Below are 22,684 nucleotides of genomic sequence, written 5' to 3' on the forward strand. Positions count from 1 at the left end.
CCTTGGGGACTTGTCTCAGGACAAGGAGAGTGAATCACAGAGTCATAGAGCACAGAAACTGGTCCTTCAGGTCAACTCATCCATGCCAACCAAGATGTCACAGCTAAGCTAGTTCCATTTCCCAATTTTGGCCCAAATCCCTCTAAATCTTTCCTATCCATTTCCTATTCCTATCCATGTACCTGTCCCAATGTCTTTTAAATGCTATTGTACCTGCCTCAACTACTTCCTCTGGCAACTCATTCCATATAGCCACCACCCTGTGAAAACGTTGTCCTTCAGGTTTGTTTTAAAACTTTTGCCTCTCACCTTAAACCGATACCCTCAAGTATTTGTTTCCCCTACCCTGGGTAAAAGACTGTGCATTCAGCTTATCTATTCACCTCATGATTTTATACACCTCTATAAGATCACCCCTCAGCCTCCTGCGCTCCGAGGAATAAAGTGCTAGCTTGCCCAACCTCTCCCTATGCTCAGGCCCTTGAGTCCTGGGAGCATCCTTGTAAATCTTCTCTGCACTCTTATCAGCTGAATGGCATCTTTCCTGAGGCAGGGTGACTAAAACTGAGCACAATACTTCAAGAGATGGAAACGCAATGTGTGGATTGCAGACAACAGTGATCTTTTTTTTCAGATGAGCAAGTTTATTGAAAAGTTGTTAATTTCCATTTATTCACAACCACTGAATTTGGATTATGTTAATAAAGACATCTAATTTGTTGAAATATCAGAGCAGCCACTTAAAAAAATATAAATAATGGTAAATTATTTGGGGTTTGCTTCTGCCTTCTGTGTTACACATGTATGATGAATAATCAATAGAAAACCTGGAAACATTCAACAGGTCAGACAGCATATTTGGAAAAAAAGTGGACAATGTTTTAGATTGACATCCTTTGTCAGTCATTTCTGATGAAATGGTCTTATACCTGAAGCATTAACTCTGTTGCTCTTACCATAGATACCGACTGACTGGCTAAACGCTTCCAGCATTTTCTGTTTTAATTTCAGATTTACAATTTTATAATTCATCAAAATGTTTATATATTTTTATGTTTCAAACCAGTAATTAGTGAATAAAGCCCCACATTAATATATTCTGTCTATTTTTAGACCCATGGCAGTCAGTCCATATTGATGACCTTCGGAAATCGAAAGACATGTTTACAGATCTGACGGCTTTCAAAGGGATTACTATTAGCCAGCTTTTTGGCAGAGACCCAGGGGAGCCTGAATGTATGTGCTTAATATTTCTCTTTTTTTTAGAATTCTATTTCACTCTCTTCTATATGATCTCCACAAAATTTCAATTATCCTATTATGAATTGGGACACAGTCAGTGTAAAATCAACAAGTGTTGAGAGGGCAGGAGTTGGTGTTTGTAAGTGGTGCAGTTCTGGATTTGGCTTTTGGAAATAAATCTGGGCATTGGAGAAAGTATTGATTAGGGTAGCACTTTTATCATGATGATCTGACATCTGATGATCTGTTGCGTTCAAAACTGTTAATGATTTTGGTCAGAAATTTGAAAATTTAGAAAACATACATGCTTTAGATTTCAAAGAAATGCAAGAGTTGCAGAAAATAAAAGGCATATTTGTGCTAGGTGGAGACCTAGGGAAAATAAATCACACAGATTGGTGCTGGCTGATGACACAGGTTGGTGACGTAGATTGGTATCATCAATTCTATGTCATTCATTTTATTTTGGTTTCCATCTCATTACAGGTGTTCCCTAAATTACAAAACAGCTTTTTTTTTGGTGACAAGAAAATTATTGGAACAATATAAACTTTAATTTCAAAAGGCACAAAATGATCAAGGAAATTCAGCATGTACTTACTTGCAAAGGACATTTGTGTATGGCTAAAATGTTTGCATACAGTTCTGGGTGTCACGGTACAAGAATTATGAGACTGTGCTACAGAGAGTGAAGAGAGTTATTAACCTATTTCAATCAATTTTCAAATGTGTGTGTTATAGTTAGGCCAATATTTATTGTCCATTCTTTAAAGATTTTTGGGAAGATCATGGTGAGCTGTATTCTTGAACAGCTACCCTTTCGAAGGTATGATTTTGACCTGGTATCAATTAAAAACAACAACTTCTGTTTTGGTCAGAATGATGATAACTTGGAAATGAGCATCAGGGAAGTGGGTGCAAACATTCCTTGGTGATTGAGGATGTATGTTTGGGGATATGTAGAAGAAGTCTTGCAATGTTGCTGCAGTGTAATGGCTAGTTGTCGAAGAAGTGGATGCTTAAAGTAGTGAGTTGGCAGTTAATCAAATGAAGTAACGGCTTGATGATCTTGAATCAGATCACCATCAAATGAATTGCTGGATGATGTTTCTCAAGCTGCACTCAACTAGAGGGAGAGTATCTTGTTACACTCCTGATTTGTATTCTGTTTTCAGAGGAAAGGCTTTGAGTATGTGTAAGACGGAACTGAAGATGCTAGTTTATACCAAAGATAGACACAAAATGGTGGAGTAACTCAGCGGGTCATTCATTATCTCTGGAGAAAAGGAATCGTTGACTTTTCAGGTTAAGACCCTTCATCAGACTGGATGAAGGGTCTCAACCCAAAATGTCACCTACTCCTTTTCTCCAAAGGCCTTGAAGTTTGGTTGATAGTTGTTCAATTGATGAATGAACTGATGCCAATGTATTCAAATTATCTTTATAAGAATGAAATTTGTGTATTTCACCAATATCTATTTGTATTTCAGCCATGATTGTTGATCAGGAGGAGGAGATTTGTGTAAGTATTTTAATTCTTTTGATAATCGTTTTCTTGGAATAGCTGCAGTTGTCAATTTCTCTGAAAATCCTGAAATTAAGCATTTCTTATTTTTATATTTCCAAAGAATGGTGATAAACATAGTTTAGCAGATTTTATTTGGCTTTTCAAAATCCCAGGAGAGAAGAATAAACATAAAATAGTACAGAAAGAAAACTAGATTGTTTAAGATTGGCAATGAACAATTTGAACCTGTGCTGCATGTAATGAGTTTTATATATGTTTTATATATGTTTTGCTAATTTATAAAACATTGTTACAAAAATAGTTTTTTTTTTAATAAGGATAAAACAAAGATACTGGATACAACTTCCCTCATAAGGAATTGTGTGCAGTCTGCTGTTAGCATGCTGAGAGATCTTCATCGGAGTTCAAGTCGCAGCACCACACGAGTTGAAATTCTGCTTTCTCTGTTAAGAGAAGATGATGAATTCAAAGGTTTGTTGTTAATGTCTTTACATTAATCCAAGTTTTATGTCTAAAATGATCATTTAGAAATTAACAACATTGTCAAAATTTATAATAATAGCAAATAATCGGCACTAACAGTGATTAAAGGATAAGTTCATACACGGGGCAAATAAATGTGGAAGTCTAAAATTTGCTGTCAGAAGTATCATGTTCTTATTTTAGTATATCGAATATTTTTTAAACATCTATCACCTAATCCATACTGGCCATTCGTCGCAATGAGCAGCTTTGCAAAAAAAATGCAAAAAATTATGATGACAGAAACATAAGGGTTTATGAAACACAGATGCTGGTATCTTGAGCAAAACAAGTGCTGGAGGTACTCAGTGCGTCAGGCAACATCTGTGGAAGAAATAGACAGACGATGTGTGATGTTCAGTGTATGCAAATGAATACCTATATGTCTCAATAATTAGTTTTTAATCTCAATTTTATTTTTTTGTTTAGCTTCATTCCTGGCATTAATGAAGCAAAGGTTGCACTCCCTTCTAGTGAAACGTGACGAGGAGTCCTTCAGTGCAATTGAGTGGATGCTACGGGAAGCTTCAAATGTTGAAGCCCTTCAGGAAGGTGGCACTTTCAGGTAAATTCAAGGATGGCCCCTGGTCGCAGAAGCCACACAACATTTTTAAAATATGAAATGAATTATTGAAAAAATATATGTAGAATATCATTCTAAAGGAAATATAAATTGTGTGCTAGTTGGGGAGAGTGTCCAAATACAGATGCTCCCCGCCTAACAATGCGTCGACTTACGATATTTCGACTTTGCGATGGTGCAAACGGCAGCGACCCGTGGCGAACCGCCGCTCGCTTGCGGCCACGTTTTTCACGTGTATTCAATGCATTTTGACTTACGATATTTTCGGTTTCCGATGGGTTTCTCGGAAAGTAACCCCATCGTAAGTTGAGGAGCACCTATACACCATTACCAACTTTAATTGCAGCAATGGAATAGAGGTTCATTTAATAATTCATTTAAATTAATCAATTCTTCATTTTCAGTGTAACTGAAGTCAAAAGTAGCTTGGCTAATTGGCACCATTGACCCATTCTTACTAGTAGTGTTTCCATTCAAACACAGCTCCTTTCTGGGAGAAATGGATCAATAAATTTACTTCCACATTGCAAGTAATTTGAAAAACCTCTCCTGAAGTTGCTTCATTTCATGTGATTGTCTAATACCATGTACAATACTACTCCTCATTCTTGCTTAATTTTCATTCCTCTTCATTTCTCATTACCAGCACATTCATTTATTTTTCTGTTCTTATGCAATTTTCATTGTAGAGTTATGTTCAGTTTGAAAGATGCCGGATTGTTTAGAGGATGCTCTTGGGACACGTAGATAGAATTGTGTTACAAATGTCACAAAATCCAAGCAGATTGAATCAATTTACCAAATGCAATTTCTTGTTTCTTGATTTAATTTTCTATTTACATTCACAATTTTAATTTATTGTGCCAATTTGCATTGATAGATAATAATATTGCTGCCCATTCTTCTTCCATCGTGTACCCTCCTCACCAGCTGCCACCAAATAATCTACAGTGTGTTCCTGTAGAGATTGGATTCATCCAACAACTACTACTTGATTTATCGCATAGGTCTTATATTTAATATTCGTCAGGGTTATCTTGGCTTTGGAATTCATACTTTATAAAAACGCTTATTCTTTGCTTCACAGGCACACACTTTGGAAGCGAATTCAAACAGTAGTAACACCTCTTCTGGCACAGATAATCTCTGTAATAGACCGAGACTGTAACTTAAATTTGTTACGTGATGATACTCCTTTATTTGTACGAAATCTATGGATGAACATTTTTAATGACGCAAATCTCTTGGATCTTCCTTACAACAGAACTATCTTCAGGTTAGTATTTACATTGAAAGGAAAGTGTATTTCTAAAGGATGAGAATTGATTAAGATTTGTATTTTTCTTTTTTTCTTTTATGAATATATGAATTAGGAGCAAGAATAGACTGCTCAACTCCTCAAGCTCAACTGCGCAACCACCCCACCCATAACATATTGGGAATCTTCCTGCCTTGTTTTTAAAATATTCAAATTCTGCTTCTAATGCGCTCTGCTGGGGAAATAATTCTAGACTCACAGGCTTCTGAGAAAATAATCATTCATCTTTGTCATAAGTAGGCAACCTCTCATTTTATAAAATGAGAGGCTGCCTATTTATGACAAAGATTAAGTGATTTTTTTTACCCCCAGAATTGGGTAGATTAGTGTTATTAGTATATTCAATTGTTTAAGTTTCAATTAATTACAAAACATTTGATTGCTTGTTTTTATTGCTTAAGAGACCTCCTGATTGTACCATATAGATCTTAATAATTTTCTAACATTCCTAGACTAAAATCAGACACGAGCTAATGAGGAGTGGAATAGCTACAGTCACCTCAAAGGACCTGAATATCATCCAGCGCCAGTGAAAATTAGAATTTACATAAATCAAGAGACATGTTTGAGCTGCTGTATTACATTTTTAATTTAATCCAGAGAAATTGTATTTATTCTTTTGACAGTTTGGAATCTGAAATTGTTGTCCACAATTATATGAAGATGGACGTACTAAATATTGGCAATAAGCTTCCTTTCAGTTGGCGAATAAAAGACTTTCTGGATGAGCTATGGGTTCAAGCCCAATACATGGAAGGTATTAGCAATTTTGTTATGACTAACGTATTATCTTGCTCACATTGAGCTCTGAATAATGGAGCAGACAGTGCCTTTCTTGCACAGAAATTCAATGATAAATCAGAGAACATGGGGAGTTCACAAAAACTGGTGAGGAGAAAGATTAGGCAAACACTAGTGATAGCGTATTTGACATAGCGTACATGAATTTTAGTTTGGCTTTCAAAACTTTGCAAAATAGTTGGTCAAGATAGTTTGCAAAATAGTTGGTCGAGATTGGTCAAAATAACAAAAACCTTTAGGATCAAAGAGACAAATTGGAAAACAATATTGGCCCAGTAGCAGAATCAGAAGGTTATGGCCAACATTGCTTTTGTCGCTAGATGATTGCCTGCTTTGGGATTCTGCAGATCTCATTTGTAGATGACAGATATGTGGCAACTGGAATTAAATTCAAGAAAGTGTGAATTAAATCTTTTGGGAAAGAAAAATAAGATAAGAACATACATGGCTCAGTAGAACCTCTATTCTCTGACAATATTGTCAGGAATCGATGCTGGGTTGTTTGTGGTTTATATAAATGATTTGGATGAGAACGTAGATGGCATGATTAGTAAGTTCGCAGATGCCACTAAAGTGGTTGGTGTTGTAGATCGCAAAATTTTTTTTTTTTTAAATGAAAGCAGAATCTTTATCAGCTAGGTAAGTTCACTTGCCACAGTGAACGGCAGGGCCCTGGGGAGAGTTGTAAAACAGGGATCTCGGAGTGAAGGGACATAGTTCCATGAAAGTAGAGTCAGTGGGATGGAAGGTAGTGAAGTAGGCTTTTGGTACATTGGCCTTCATCAGTCAGGCTATTGTGTATAGAGGTTAGGATGTTATGTTACAATTGTGCAAGACATTTGCGAGGCCACGTTTGGAGTATTGTATTCAGTTTTGGTCACCCTGCTACAGAAAGGATGGCATTAATTTGGTCCGAGAAGAGTTACAAGGATGTTGCCAGAACTTGAAGGCCTGAGGGAGAGGTTGGGCAGGCTAGGACTTTATTCCTTGGAGCTCAAGAGGCTGAAGTTGTGATCTGAAAGAAGTGTACAAAATCAGGATGAGAAAAGATAGGTTGAATGCACAGTGTCTTTTACCCAGAGTAGGGAATCAAGAACCATAAGAAAGCAGTTTCAGGTGAGCGGGGAAAGATTTAATAGGAACTTGAGGGGCAACTTTTTCACATAGAAGGTTGTGGGTAGATGGAACAATCTGCCAGGGGAGGTAATTGAGGCATCTTTTAAATAACAACATTTAAAAGGCATTTAGCCAGGTGCATGGATGGCAAAGATTTGGAGGGATATGGACCAAACACGGGCAGGTGGGACAAACGTAGAAGGAGCATCTTGGTCGAAATCGGCAAGTTGGGCTGAAGGGCCTGTGTCCGTGCTGTAGGATTCTATGGCAAAAATGTCATTTAACTGATGTCAGCCTGGGGACTAAGTGTGAAGAAGGGTCTTGACTCAAAGTCACCTATTCCTTTTCTCCAGAGATGCTGCCTTATCCGCTGAGTTACTCCAGTATTTTGTGTCTATCTTCAATCATCTACTCTATTATTTTAACAATGTTGTCCTGGGCCACAATATAACGAGGCTAATGTGAATAATAAATATTATAAAATAGCGCAGAAGAGATGTGTGTCAAGATAATGCAAGTAGGAGTAGAAATGACAGGATATTTTGTGTGAATATGTGGCTTGAGAGATAATAATAATAATAATAATACATTACATTTATATAGCGCTTTTCATATACTCAAAGACGCTTTACATGGATTTAGAGAACATAGGGAAGTGAATAAATAGATAAATAAGTAAAGAACAGAGAAAGGAGACAGAGGGTGGGGTGACCTTCAGTGGTTGAAGGCAGTACTGAATAGGTGAGACTTCAGTGATGTTTTGAATGTGGTGAGTGTGGCGGAGTCTCTGACGGTTTGAGGTAGTGAGTTCCATAGGGTGGGAGCAGCGATGGAGAAAGCCCTGTCCCCCCAGGATCTGAGTTTGGTCCGGATGTGGGGGGATAGGAGATTGGCAGCAGCAGAGCGGAGGGTGCAGGTGGGAGTGTGCCTGTGGAGGAGGTCGGTCAGGTAGGATGGGGCCAGGTTATGGAGGGCTTTGTAGGTCATGAGGAGGATTTTGTACTGGATTCTCTGGGGGATGGGGAGCCAGTGGAGTTTGTAAAGGACGGGGGTGATATGGTCACGGATCGGGGTGTGGGTGAGTAGACGGGCAACGGAGTTTTGAATGTATTGAAGTTTACTGATGATTTTTGAGGGTGCGCCATAGAGGAGGCTGTTGCAGTAGTCCAGACGGGAGGTGATGAAGGCGTGGATGAGGGTTTCTGCAGCTGTGGAGGAGAGGCATGGACGGAGACGGGCAATGTTTTTGAGGTGGAAGAAGGCTGGTGCAAGGTGGAGGGATACATATTCCTGGGGCATTGGAACCGGTTCTGGGAGAGGTGAGACCGGTATAGATGGTCTTCACCTGAGCTGGACTGGGACCAAAAGTGTTTGCTAGTGCCGTGGCACGGGGATGGGAACCAAGGCAGGGAGACAGAGGGCCGTAAAATGAGGGTAGAAGCAATAGGTAGAAGGGAGAAAAGTAAAAGTGGAAGGCAGAGAGATCAATGGCAAAAATCAAATAGGGCCACATTACATCATGATTCTATAAGGGCTAAGAATGTTAAAACAAACCTGAAAGCTTTGAACCTTAATGCAAGGAGCATTCGTAATAAGGTGGATGAATTGAATATGCAGTTAGTTGTTAATGGTTATGATATAGTTGGGATTACAGAGACATGGCTCCAGGGTGATCAAGGCTGGGAGCTCAACATGCACTCAACATGCAGAGGTATTCAATATTCAGGAAGGATAGACATAAAGGAAGAGGAGTGTGTAAGAAGGAACTACAGATGCTGGTTTAAACTGAAGATAGATATGAAAAGGTGGAGTAACTCAGCAGGACAGGCAGCATCTCTGGAGAGAAGGAATGGGTGATGTTTTGGGTCGAGACCCTTCTTCAGACAAAGGAAGAGGAGGTGGGGTGGCATTGCTGGTTAAAGAGGAGATAAATGCAATGGTAAGGAGAGGTTAGCTTGGATGCTGTAGAATCTGTATGGGTAGAACTGCGAAATAGCCAAGGGCAGAATACGCTTGTTGGAATTGTGTACAGACCACCAAACAGCAGTAATGAGGTTGGGGATAGCATCAAACTGGAAATTAGGGATGCGTGTAGCATAGGTACAGTTATCATGGGTGATTTTAATCTATATATAGATTGGGCTAACCAAATTGGCAACAACACTGAGGAGAGGGTTTCCTGGAGTGTATATGGGATGGTTTTCTAAGCCAATATGTAGAGGAACCAACTAGAGGGCAGGCCATCCTAGTCTGGGTATTGTGCAGTGAGACAGGATTAGTTAGCAATCTTGTTGTGCAAAGCCCCTTGGGCACCAGTGACCAATATATGGTAAAATTCTGCATTAAAATGGAGAGTGACACAGTTAATTCAGAGACGAGGGTCCTGAACTTAAAGAAAGGTAACTTTGATGGGATGAGACGGAAATTGGCTAAGACTGGCAAATGATACTTAAAGGGTCGACGTTGGATATGCAATGGCAAAGATTTATACATCATATGGATGAATTACAACAACTGTTCATCCCTATCCGACATAAAAATAAAGCAGGGAAGGCAGCTCAACCGTGGCTAACGAGGGAAATTAGGGATAGTGTTAAATCCAAAGGCTCGAAGGACTGAATGGCCTCCTCCTGCACCTATTCTATGTTTCTATGAGGTGGCCCTAGAAATCGTGGATGCATTGGTGATCATTTTCCAATGTTCTATCGACTCTGCATCAGTTCCTGTGGACTGGAGGGTAACTAATGTAACCATGCATTTTAAGAAAGGAGGGAGAGAGAACACAGGGAATTATAGACCAGTTAGCCTGACATCAGTAGTGGGGAAGATGCTTGAGACGATTATTAAAGATGTAATAGCAGCGCATTTGGAAAGCAGTGACAGGATCGGTCAAAGTCAGCATGGATTTATGAAGGGGAAATCATGCTTGACTAATCTTCTGGAATTTTTTTTAAGGATGTAACAAATAGAATGGATAAGGGAGAGCCAGTGGATGTTTTTATCTGGGCTTTCAATAAAGTCCCACACACGAGATTAGTGTGCAAAATTAGAGCACATGGTATTGGGGGGTAGGGTATTGACATGTATAGAGAACTGGTTGGCAGAGTAGGAATTAACGGGTCCTTTTCAGAATGGCAGGCAGTGACTAGTGGGGTGCCACAAGGCTCAGTGCTGGGATCCCAGTTATTTACAATATATATTAACGATTTAGACAAAGGAATTAAATGTAACATCTCCAAGTTTGCAGATGACAAAAAGCTGGGTGGAAGTGAGCTGTGAGGAGGATACTATGAGGCTGCAGGGTGACTTGGATAGGTTGGGAGAGTGGGCAGAATCATGGCAGATGCAGTATAATGTGGATAAATGTGAGGTTATGAGTATAGGAGCAGGGAGGTCCAGCTGCAGTTGTACAGGGCCCTGGTGAGACCACCTCTGGAGTATTGTGTGCAGTTTTGGTCTCCTAATTTGAGGAAGGATATTCTTGCTATTGAGGGAGTGCAGATAGATTCACCAGGTTAATTCCTGGGATGGTGGGACTGACGTATGATGAAAGAATGGGTCGACTGGGCTTGTATTCACTGGATTTTAGAAGGATGAGAGGGGATCTTATAGAAAAATATAAAATTCTTAAGGGAATAGACAGGATAGATGCAGGAAAAATGTTCTTGATATTGGGGAAATGCAGAACCTGGGGTTACAGTTTAAGAATAAGGAGTAAGTTGTTTAGGACTGAGATGAGGAAAAACGTTTTCACCCAGGGAGTTGTGAATTTGTGGAATTCTCTGTCACAGAAGGCAGTGGAGGCCACTTCACTGGATGTTTTCAAGAGAGAGTTAGAAACAGCTCTTAGGGCGAACGGAATCAAGGGATATGGGGAGAAAGCAAGAATGGGGTACTGATTTTGGATGATCATGATCATATTGAATGCCGTTGCTGGCTCGAAGGGCCGAATGGCCTACTCCTGCACCTATTTTCTATGTATCTAAGATATTACATCTTTTATTTCCAAAACCCATAAACAGTACAAGTTGACCAAAAGCTGAATGACATATTTAACAAAACTGGATTTGGAAAGTACCTTTCAAATGTGAAAGAAGAATGGAGACAGAACTTTTTCTTCAGGTACTTGGCTGATTTCCTGCTGATGACAATGAACATCTCATCTGAAGTTGAATTTAAGGTAATTGAGAAAATGTGGTAAATTGCCGAATGCTTTTCATAGTATAAAGCAGAGTTCTGTAGAGGGGTCCCGACACAAAACATCATATATCCATGTTCTCCAAAGATGCTGCCTGACCCATTCAGTTACTGCAGCACGTTGTATATATTTTTGTAAACCATCATCTGCAGTTCCTTGTTTCTACTATGTTCACAGGAAGTTGTTCCCCCTCAAATTTCCCCTCATTATCAAATCGTTATCAAGGTTTCTTTTCAGCCCTGGATATATCAGCAGTGAACTAATTCATGATGTGAGCCTGAGAAATGCTTGAGTACCCTTTTATTGAACATAGTTTGTTATTTACTAATTTGAGGTTTTGTTTTTCATGTTTAGTTCCTTCAAGGCGCACTGATCTCCTGCATAAATCAGCTGAAAATAGAACATAATATTGGAGATGAAATGTCTTTGCCTTGGGTGCACGTTGCATATCAACATTTCAAAAACCGTCTGCAGAACTTTTCAAGAATTGTTGTAGTGAATCCTTTCGTTCTGACATTGCTACAGAACATGAAAGATAAAATACAGAAGGCTGAAGACAAAGAGATGGTGAGAATATTGCTGAATATTTTGATTAATTTGCTAAACAATTTGGATATTTTTATAGCTATTAAGAGAAAAATTTGCATTTAAATCGAACCGTAACATTACATTGGATGTCCTAAATCACAGATTTTAAAAAATCCTTATTTTCTATTCTATAACCAGCTATTACATTTATCGTAGGGAGAATAAAATGCTATTTTATATCAAGCATCATTCATTCCAGAAGCACCATGATATTTTAATAATTGACCATGTCAAAATAATGCATTAATGTACATTAAATGTACATTAACATATTGTATTGTAATTAATTTATTTGGCCATGTATGTAAAAACATACAAGAAATTTGATTTGCCATTCAGTCATACCAAAAAAGCAACAAGACACACAACTACATAAAAATTAACATAAACATCCACAGCACACTGATGGAAGGTAATAACATATTATCTACTTCCCTCCTTTTATAAATAAAAATAATGCCATTCGTTAGTTTTGTCAAAAAATAAAATACAAATAGCTTCCCAGATGTGTTAGGGAACCAATACTACAAAGAAAAAAACTAAAGGAAATCAGTATTGGTAAAGAAATAATATTTATGAAATTGTAGGAATTAAAAGCTGGCAAATCCACAGGGTGTGAAAATCTACTTTCTAAAATACTAAATGAGGTGGCCCTACGAATAATAAAATGGTGGTCTAAAATTCTTTAGACACTGGAACAATTCCTCTTGTTTGGATGTGTAGGAAAGAACTGTAGAGGCTGATTTAAATCGAAGATGGACACTAAATGCTGGAGTAACACAGCAGGACAGGTAGCATCTCTGGAGAGAAGGAATGGGTGACGTTTTGGGTCAAGACCCTTTGACGGACTGAAGAAGGGTCTCGACCCAAAACAGCAGCATGTCTGGAGAGAAGGAATGCGTGACGTTTCGGGTCGAGACCCTTCTTCAGTCCGTTGAAGGGTCTCGACCTGAAACGTCACCCATTCCTTCTCTCCAGAGATGCTGCCTGTCCCGCTGAGTTACTCCAGCATTTTGTGTTTATCCTTGTGTTTGGAGGTTGACAAATACTATTTCAAATAGAAGCAAAAGTATAAACAAGGAATTATGAAAGAGTAAGCCTGACATCATAATATAGGTATAGAGCTATATAGCATGGAAACAGGTCTTTTGGCACAGCTTGCACATGCCTAACCAAGCTAGTCCCATTTGCCTATGCCTGGTCCTTATCCCTCCAATATATATGTATCTGTCCAAGTTTATTTTAAATATTGTAATTACATCCGCCTCTACCACTTCTGACAGCTCAATCTACTTGTGGAAAATGTTGTATCTCAGGTCACTTTTAAATGTTTTCCCTCTACCATAAACATATGTCTTTAGTTTTAGACTTGTGAAGAGACTGATTATTCACCTTGTCTGTCCCTCATGATATGGTATCGCACTATAAGATCACCCCTTAGCTTCCATTGCTGCCGGGATATATGTTTGAGCCCATTCAGCCTCTGGTAGTTTTATTAAAACTATTTAAAATGTAGATGAAATGGCTAAAGCATTCAAAAATAAAATCAGGTTACTGGGTCCTGAGGGTTTATGTTAGAGCCTGAACTTAAACCCTTCCAACTTAAACCCTCAGGACCCAGTAACCTGATTTTATTTTTGAATATTTTATCTGTTTCATCCACATTTTAAACAGTTTTAATAAACTACCAGTTGTTCCAGCATTTTAGAGTCATTGAGTCACACAACACAGAAATTGGGCCCTTCAACCCAACTTGTCCATGCCAACCATGCTGTCTACCTGAGCTGGCCCATTTGCCTGTGTTTGGCCCATATCTCTCTATCCTATCTATGTACCTATCTAAATGTCTTTTAAATGTTGCGATTGTATCCACTTCTACAGCTTCCTCTGGAAATTCATTCCATACCCACTAACCTTTATGTGATAACGTTGCTCCTTAGATTCCTTTTAAATCTTGCCCTTCTCACTTTAAACCTGTGACTTTTGGCTTTAGATCCCCTACCCTGGGGGAAAAAAATGGCTATTCACTATTCACAAGCCATTTTGTATCCAGAGACACAAGACTGCCTGGATAGCTCACCCTGGATCCCATGATCCCATGTGATTTAACTAGCCCATGCGGAACCTTGTTAAAGATCTTACTATCATCTATGTAGATGATGTTTAATGCTCTGTGCTCATCGATTTGATAGTTTGCCAGTGTAAGTAATCTGAAAGATATGTTTTTAAGCTTGCTGCCTGAATTTTAGTGGTGCTTTTTGTAAAATGAGAATATCAGATTGGAAAAATATTGCGTATGATCCATTATAATTATTTTCAGTATTGAATAAAGGTAGAAGTGGTATGCTAAATACATTTGTTCAAGACTATTTCCAATTAATATTTTTAGCTATTTAAAAAAATTATTAAAATATTAATGTTTGCAATTTTAATACAGGTCATAGATATTTATGCAGCAGCTGCCTGTGTTGATATGCTGGAATTTGAACACACTAAATTATCATATCCAGCCTGGCTGCAGATGGTGAACACTCTGCAAATGCCCATTGAGTTGGTCTGCACTGAAGTCTTATCACAATGTGAAGGGCGGAAATCTTCCATTGTGCATTATGTCCAGTAAGAATTTTGTGTATCATTTTCGTATTTATAGGAAGATACAGTTTTTTATCAATAAATAAAATGTTCAAAGTAAATTAAAGATTTGTAATCATTACACAAAAGGGTTTGGGTTAATTATGTGTGTTTTGATGTAATATGGTGTTATAAACTTACGGTCAATATGAGCAGTGAATTTTAAGGTCATAAGGAATAGGAATAGAATTAGGCCATTCGGCCCATCGTCAACTCCAGCATTTAATCATGGCTGGTCTATTTGTCCCTCCTAACCCAATTCTCCTTCCTTCTCCCCGTAACCTCTGACACCTGTACTAATCAAGAATCTATCTATCTCTGCCTTAAAAATATCCATTGACTTGGCCTCCACAACCTTGCATGGCAAAGAATTCCACAGATCACCATCAACTTCCTAAAAGAACGTCCTTTAATTCTGAGGCTATGACCTCTAGTCCTAAACTCTCCCACTCTATCCAAGCCTTTCATCCTCTCCACACCCACTCTATCCAAGCCTTTCACTATTCTGTGTGTTTCAATGAGGCCCCCCCTCATTCTTCTAAACTCCAGCGAGTACAGGCCCAGTGCCAACAAACGCTCATCATAGGTTAACCTACTTATTTCTGGGATCATTCTTGTAAACCTCCTCTGTGGCCAGGATGATGCTGGCTGCCTGTTTGAGGCACCGACTCCGATAAATCCCTTCGATGGTGGGAAGGTCAGAGTCGGTGATGGACTGGACAGTGTTCACAACATTTTGCAGTCTATTCCGTTCCAGGGCATTCAAGTTGCCGAACTAGGCCATGATGCAACCAGTCAATATACTCTCTACTGTGCACAAGAGAATCCTCTCTGACATACCAAATCTCTGTAATCTTCTCAAGAAAGTTGAGGCGTTGATGTGATTTATTTATAATTGCATCAATGTGCTGGGTCCAGGAGAGTCACTGGTAGCCAACCAGGAAAAGCCCCCTTTATTGCCACTCTTTGTCTTCTGCCATCCAGCCAACCTGCTAACCATGCTAGTATTTGCCCTTTGATACCATGGGCTCTCATCTTCCTAAGCAGTCTAACGTGTGGCACCTTATCAAAGGCTTTCTGAAAATCTAAGTACGCAACATCTACTGGCTCTGATTTGTCTGTCCTGCTATTTACTTTTCCAGCAAATTTGTCAAGCAAGACCTCCGCTGACTTTGGCCTATTTTATCGTGAACTTCTATCTACTCCATAACCTCATTCTTTATAATGGACTCTAAAATCTCACCAACCACCGAAGTCAGACTAACCGGCCTATAGTTCCCAATATTTTGCCTTGCTCCCTTTTTATGCAGCGGGGTAATATTGGCAATTTTCCAATCATCTCGGACCACTCCTGACTCTAGTGATTCCTGAAATATTATTATCAATGCCTCCACAATCTCGAAAGCCACCTCTTTCAGAACCCTAGGGTGCAATCCATCCGGCCCAGGTGACTTATCCACCTTTAGCCCTTTCAGCTTCCCAAGCACATTTTCCCTAGTAATAGCCACTCCACTAACTTCCACCCCCTGATTCTCTTGAATTCCAGGCACGTTGCTGGTGTCTTCCACTGTGAAGACTAATGCAAAAAAGTTATTCAACTTCTCTGCCATTTCTATATTCCCCATTATCACTTCTGTATCATTCTCCAACGGTCCAATATCTACCCTTGCCTCTTTTTTGCTCTTTATATAACTGAAGAATCTCCTGCTATCCTTTTATATTATTGGCTAGCTTACCTTCATATTTCATCTTTTCTCCCCGTATTGACTTTTTGGTTACCCTCAATTGTTCTTTAAAAGCTTCTCAATTCTCTGGCTTCCCACTAATCTTTGCTATGTCATACACATTTTTGTTCTCATGTCATTGTTAGCAAATTCCTCCTATTACTTATGTTTGACCAGATCATAGTTCATTTTCCATTAGGCAGCTAATCAATAGACAATAGACAATAGATGCAGGAGTAGGCCATTCAGCCCTTCGAGCCAGCACCGCCATTCAATGCGATCATGGCTGATCACTCTCAATCAGTACCCCGTTCCTGCCTTCTCCCCATACCCCCTCACTCCGCTATCCTTAAGAGCTCCATCCAGCTCTCTCTTGAAAGCATCCAATGAACTGGCCTCCACTGCCTTCTGAGGCAGAGAATTCCACACCTTCACCACTCTCTGACTGAAAAAGTTCTTCCTCATCTCCGTTCTAAATGGCCTACCCCTTATTCTTAAACTGTGGCCCCTTGTTCTGGACTCCCCCATCATTGGGAACATGTTTCCTGCCTCTAATGTGTCCAATCCCCTAATTATCTTATATGTTTCAATAAGATCCCCCCTCATCCTTCTAAATTCCAGTGTATACAAGCCTAATTGCTCCAGCCTTTCAACATACGACAGTCCCGCCATTCCGGGAATTAACCTAGTGAACCTACGCTGCACGCCCTCAATAGCAAGAATATCCTTCCTCAAATTTGGAGACCAAAACTGCACACAGTACTCCAGGTGCGGTCTCACCAGGGCCCGGTACAAATGTAGAAGGACCTCTTTGCTCCTATACTCAACTCCTCTTGTTATGAAGGCCAACATTCCATTGGCTTTCTTCACTGCCTGCTGTATCTGCATGCTTCCTTTCAGTGGCTGATGCACTAGGACACCCAGATCTCGTTGAACATCCCCTCTTCCTAACTTGACACCATTCAGATAATAATCTGCCTTTCTATTCTTACTTCCAAAGTGAATAACCTCACACTTATCTACATTAAACTGCATCTGCCATGTATCCGCCCACTCACACAACCTGTCCAAGTCACCCTGCAGCCTTATTGCATCTTCCTCACAATTCACACTACCCCCCAGCTTAGTATCATCTGCAAATTTGCTAATGGTACTTTTAATCCCTTCATCTAAGTCATTAATGTATATCGTAAATAGCTGGGGTCTCAGCACCGAACCTTGCGGTACCCCACTGGTCACTGCCTGCCATTCCGAAAGGGACCCATTTATCCCCACTCTTTGCTTTCTGTCTGTCAACCAATTTTCTATCCATGTCAGTACCCTACCCCCAATACCATGTGCTCTAATTTTGCCCACTAATCTCCTATGTGGGACCTTGTCGAAGGCTTTCTGAAAGTCGAGGTACACCACATCCACTGACTCTCCCCTGTCAATTTGCCTAGTTACATCCTCAAAAAATTCCAGTAGATTTGTCAAGCATGATTTCCCCTTCGTAAATCCATGCTGACTCGGAATGATCCTGTTACTGCTATCCAAATGCTCAGCAATTTCATCTTTTATAATTGACTCCAGCATCTTCCCCACCACTGATGTCAGACTAACTGGTCTATAATTACCCGTTTTCTCTCTCCCTCCTTTCTTAAAAAGTGGGATAACATTTGCTATCCTCCAATCCACAGGAACTGATCCTGAATCTATAGAACATTGAAAAATGATCTCCAATGCTTCCACTATTTCTAGAGCCACCTCCTTAAGTACCCTGGGATGCAGACCATCAGGCCCTGGGGATTTATCAGCCTTCAGTCCCATCAGTCTACCCAAAACCATTTCCTGCCTAATGTGGATTTCCTTCAGTTCCTCCATCACCCTAGGTTCTCCGGCCCCTAGAACATTTGGGAGATTGTGTGTATCTTCCTCAGTGAAGACAGATCCAAAGTAACGGTTTAACTCGTCTGCCATTTCTTTGTTCCCCATAATAAATTCCCCTGCTTCTGTCTTCAAGGGACCCACATTTGCCTTGACTATTTTTTTCCTCTTCACGTACCTAAAAAAACTTTTGCTATCCTCCTTTATATTATTGGCTAGTTTACCCTCGTACCTCATCTTTTCTCCCCGTATTGCCTTTTTAGTTAACTTTTGTTGCTCTTTAAAAGAGTCCCAATCCTCTGTCTTCACACTCTTCTTTGCTATGTTATACTTCCTCTCCTTAATTTTTATGCTGTCCCTGACTTCCCTTGTCAGCCACAGGTGTCTCTTACTCCCCTTAGAGTCTAGTTCCTGCTGACATTTTGTAATTTCCACCCAAAGCAAGGTTAACCTATGCATTTCAAATGGGCACTTTACAAGACCCATAAAGTCAGCAGTAAAGTAGTGGTTCTGGCAGGTCAAAATACTCAAGTGGAGAAGCTAAAAGGAAGCATTATTTGGTTGCTAGGAGCGAGAGAAAAAGACAAGAAATATACAGAGAGACAAGGAAGACAAATATCTTGATCAAAGGGGAGGCAAAATACCCATACAATTATGCATAAAGAAGATTCATCTTAAATAGGATTATCAAAGATTAAGATAGACAGATAGATAGATATATCCTGATTGTAAACAATTAACAGGGAGGAGTTATTATGCAGAGATCGAAGTTATGTTTGGAGGTCTGTAATTGGCTGATGTAGGTAGAAATGATGCAACTAATTTGCAGAACCAGTGAGGCCGGTTTGAAGATTCACATGTTAGGAGGGATTCCAGGAGCCGCGCAAGGAACAGTAAATTAATGGAAGCACAATGGCAGGTTCACCTGTAGTAAATAGGGAATCAAGTTGGCACCTATTGTTAGTCATATACCAGCAAAGGTTAAATAAGTGTCCAGTAAATGTCAGAATACTTTTGGCCCAGTATGCCAACGGAAATACGTAAATGACAATGAAAACTAGAAAAGAAGATGAGAACAAAAGTCATTTAGCAATAGTCTAGTAGGTTCCGGATGGACAAAACAACAGGAATAGATTAGAGTTCAAAGGGGAATGGCGGGAAATTCTGTACATCTTGTATTAAACTCAAAACAGCTGTCATTGAATACAAAATTGCCAGAATCTTTCCACGGGTTAGGCAGGATCGATGGAAGGAGAAACAGAGTTAACATTTCTGGTTGAAAACATTTCAGCAGTGTCCTGATGAAGTTCAATCTGAAGTCAAACTCTATTTCTCTTTCCACAGATACTGCCTGGCCTACTGAATATTTCCAGTCTTTTTTTTTCATTTGGACTTGCACCATGTTTATATTTCAGATCTGGGTGGCGGAGAATATTTTCATTGTCACTTTTTGTGGAGCATCTCATTTTGGGTGTTGAAGAAATACATAGTGAATTGCAGGACATGGTTGTATTCTATGCCAAGCAACTTGCAAAGGTACCGTAATGTGTTATGTATCGTTCTTACTGCTTTTGTTTACCTGTGATGTTTACTTACCTGCAATTTGACATTATGCAGTAGTCATGATAATTTAACAATCAAGTTTTAAAAAAACAAAGCATTCTTCACAATGCAATGCTGCTGATGTAATTATGTTTGAATGTAATTTTAAGTAATAAAGGCACAGTATAATTTCAGTGACTAATACAATATTTTTGCATGTCTGAATGGTAATCAGATGTGCTATTTCCATGTTAAATCAGCTGATATCCTTTCATGGCTTAGGACTTTTTAATCAGGAGCATATGAACATGGTTATTTATAAATTTCAGCTTCTGTAAGTCAGTTAAAACAGGCCGGCTTTACAATTGTATTTGATTCCATTTTTAACTTTTGCAGAGCTTGAACAGTAACTCTGATTTGAGATTGCAAGAACCCTTTCAGGCTGTGATTAAGATCCTAAGGGAATGCAAACAGCGTGCAGGATGTCTGTTTTTCAGGTAAGAGAGTTAGTACAATAATTATGAGGTACGTGTTTTAATTCTACGAGTAACAATGAGCTCATTGTGTCACTCGCAAATTTGTAATACATGAATGACCTCTCAAGGTTGTTGATCAGTGAGGTGGTCCTGAGGGGATACATTTTAATCTTGAAATCATGTACTGTACAGTACATGCAAAGAATGTGCACTTTGAGGGAAAAAAATAGTTGCTGGAGGAACTAAATGGATCAGGCACAGTGGCGCAGCGGTAGAGTTGCTGCCTTACAGCACCAGAGACCCGGGTTCGATCCTGACTACGGGTGTTGTCTATACGGAGCTTGAACATTCTTCCTGTGACCTGCGTGGATTTTCTCTGGGATCTCCGGTTTCCTACCACACTCCAAAGCCGTACAGGTTTGTAGATTTGTGGGGATCACTGGTCGATGTAGACTTGGTGGGTCGAGGGCCCTGTTTCCATGCTGTATCACTAAATGAAACTAAAAATGTCCATGGAGATAAATGGACAATCAACGTGTTGGAAATTATGCTTCAAGATTAAGGCATGTTTTCAACCTGAAACATCCATTTCCTTCCATGGATTCTGAGTTCCTCTGGCAGCTCATATTTTCTGCTCTAGATTCCAACATCTGCAGACTCTTGTGTCCCTATATTTTTAGAGTATTCCCTAAAATATAGCATTCCATCTCTAACCAGGACAAATTGGCATTTGAAGCTAATCTTTTTTGCAGTTTTCTGATTTCAGGCTGCATACAGAACAGTGATAGAAAGCAAATTGTTCATATTACAAGGCATAGCTAAAAATACAGGATTTCTTATTATCTGAACAGCTCTCAAAAGGTCTGCATGTAATTTAATTTTACTGTTGAAGGTAGACATAAAATGCTGGAGTAACTCAGCGGGGATAGGCAGCATCTCTGGAGAGAAGGAATGGGTGACGTTTTGGGTCAAGACTCTCCTTCAGATTTTTTCAGACTATTAATTTTACTGTTGATCTTTTATTGTATTGTAGATACGGTCTGCACGAATGTTCAGTTTGCTATGGAAAACTCAACAATCCTGTATTGCTTCCATGCAATCATCTTTACTGCTTAAACTGCATTAAGCTGTGGTTCGCATCAGGAAATGAATTCTGCCCATTTTGCTGTACTGCTGTGGCTAATGATTATGTACCAGAGGCATCCGAAGAAATAAGGTATTATGATTTGGTTTCAAATAATGATAGAGCGCAACAAACTTGATCTCGCTATTAATACAAAAGATATTTATGGCTGAGAGGATTCTTCATAATTCATTTGTTCTAAGATTAGCAGTTACTGGTTTGGAATGATAAACCAGAATCAGATCACAATACAATTGTAGCAAGGGTTGTTTTACTACTTAAGGCACTATAGAAGCTACATTACTGTTGATTTCTAAATCTTTGGCACGAATGAAAATCACGACCTAGGCCTTACTGTGATGTAAGGTCTTAAAGACTTATTTCCCAGATTGAGTATTATGTATATATGAAACATTTTAAACATAAAAATAAATTACTTGAAATTATATTAATCAAAATTAAAAAATGATTGTTCTTTATTTGAATTTCCCCATCTTCTTGCAACTGCCTTTAGTTTGCTTTAGAGAGGGGAATTAGTTGTCAATAGTGAAACTTATTGTTCGCAATAATTTCTAGTTAAAACCAATATTTTGATGAAATCCTTATTTAATATATTAGGATCTAAAATGCAAAACTGAGTCTATTAAATGCAGTCATGATGTACTCACTGCATGTCTTCAAAATCATTTAGTGTACACTCAATTTCACAAGCAATCTGAAAGAAAGTAACCAAATTTTGTGTTTTTTTAAGTAACTGCTGTATGACAAATAGCTGAATATTTACACTGCCATGAATTTTTATTTCTATTACAGAGAAGCTATTTCAAAAGTAATCCTATTTCGCAAGAGGTGTGATGCATTTTTCATAGCTTTGGTTTCCATGGTCTGCTTCAAAGATAACACACCACCAACAAAAGAAGTGGTTCACGATCTACTGTCTCTGCTACTTTTTCCAAAAAAGGCGGATTCCAGCGTCTCAGAGAAAGGTTAGATTACTTTGGAAGAGTTAAGTACTTCCTATTATTTTGGTTAGTGGGGTTGTTGCACACTGTTTAGTCTCCTCACTCCTTGTAACTTTGGGTGACAAGAGTCCAGAGCGAAAGGAACTTGATAGGAATTAGAGTAAGTTTAAGATTTCATAATTTGGTTGGATGCAATGGCAGTGCAAGGATTTCAGCCAGTGGGAAGGGGTGGGGTAGTTTGAGAGAGAGCCATCACAAGAGGTGAGTATGTAATCAGATGACCTACCTGATGTAGTTGGAGTGATAGTGTTTTTCTTTCCACCTAGCCTATACTTTCTGTGGGCCACACACGCATGATGAAAAATCATGGCAATGACATTGAATATTGCTGGACCTGGATGCATTATACCTGTCCAGATGCCTCCATGCATTAGCATGTCAGATTCACATTGGTGACACAAGGG

The 22,684-nt window shown here is 39.2% G+C and overlaps 1 protein-coding gene across 4 annotated transcripts in view; it reads left to right on the top strand.

The window, feature by feature from the left end:
• Positions 1-22,684, top strand: part of LOC144594611 (E3 ubiquitin-protein ligase rnf213-alpha-like) — a 116,795-nt gene that overhangs the window by 60,730 nt on the left and 33,381 nt on the right. For all 4 annotated transcript variants that reach the window (XM_078401370.1, XM_078401373.1, XM_078401372.1 and 1 more), the window contains exons 31-43: positions 1,114-1,236; positions 2,733-2,764; positions 3,088-3,241; positions 3,722-3,857; positions 4,963-5,151; positions 5,820-5,950; positions 11,133-11,290; positions 11,663-11,875; positions 14,334-14,512; positions 19,533-19,653; positions 20,056-20,156; positions 21,169-21,351; positions 22,072-22,244. In XM_078401370.1, coding sequence (XP_078257496.1) covers positions 1,114-1,236; positions 2,733-2,764; positions 3,088-3,241; positions 3,722-3,857; positions 4,963-5,151; positions 5,820-5,950; positions 11,133-11,290; positions 11,663-11,875; positions 14,334-14,512; positions 19,533-19,653; positions 20,056-20,156; positions 21,169-21,351; positions 22,072-22,244 — 1,893 coding nt within the window. The remainder of the gene's footprint in view (positions 1-1,113; positions 1,237-2,732; positions 2,765-3,087; positions 3,242-3,721; positions 3,858-4,962; positions 5,152-5,819; positions 5,951-11,132; positions 11,291-11,662; positions 11,876-14,333; positions 14,513-19,532; positions 19,654-20,055; positions 20,157-21,168; positions 21,352-22,071; positions 22,245-22,684) is intronic.

The sequence above is a fragment of the Rhinoraja longicauda genome, chromosome 6 (assembly GCF_053455715.1).
Source record: "Rhinoraja longicauda isolate Sanriku21f chromosome 6, sRhiLon1.1, whole genome shotgun sequence".
NCBI lineage: Eukaryota > Metazoa > Chordata > Chondrichthyes > Rajiformes > Arhynchobatidae > Rhinoraja > Rhinoraja longicauda.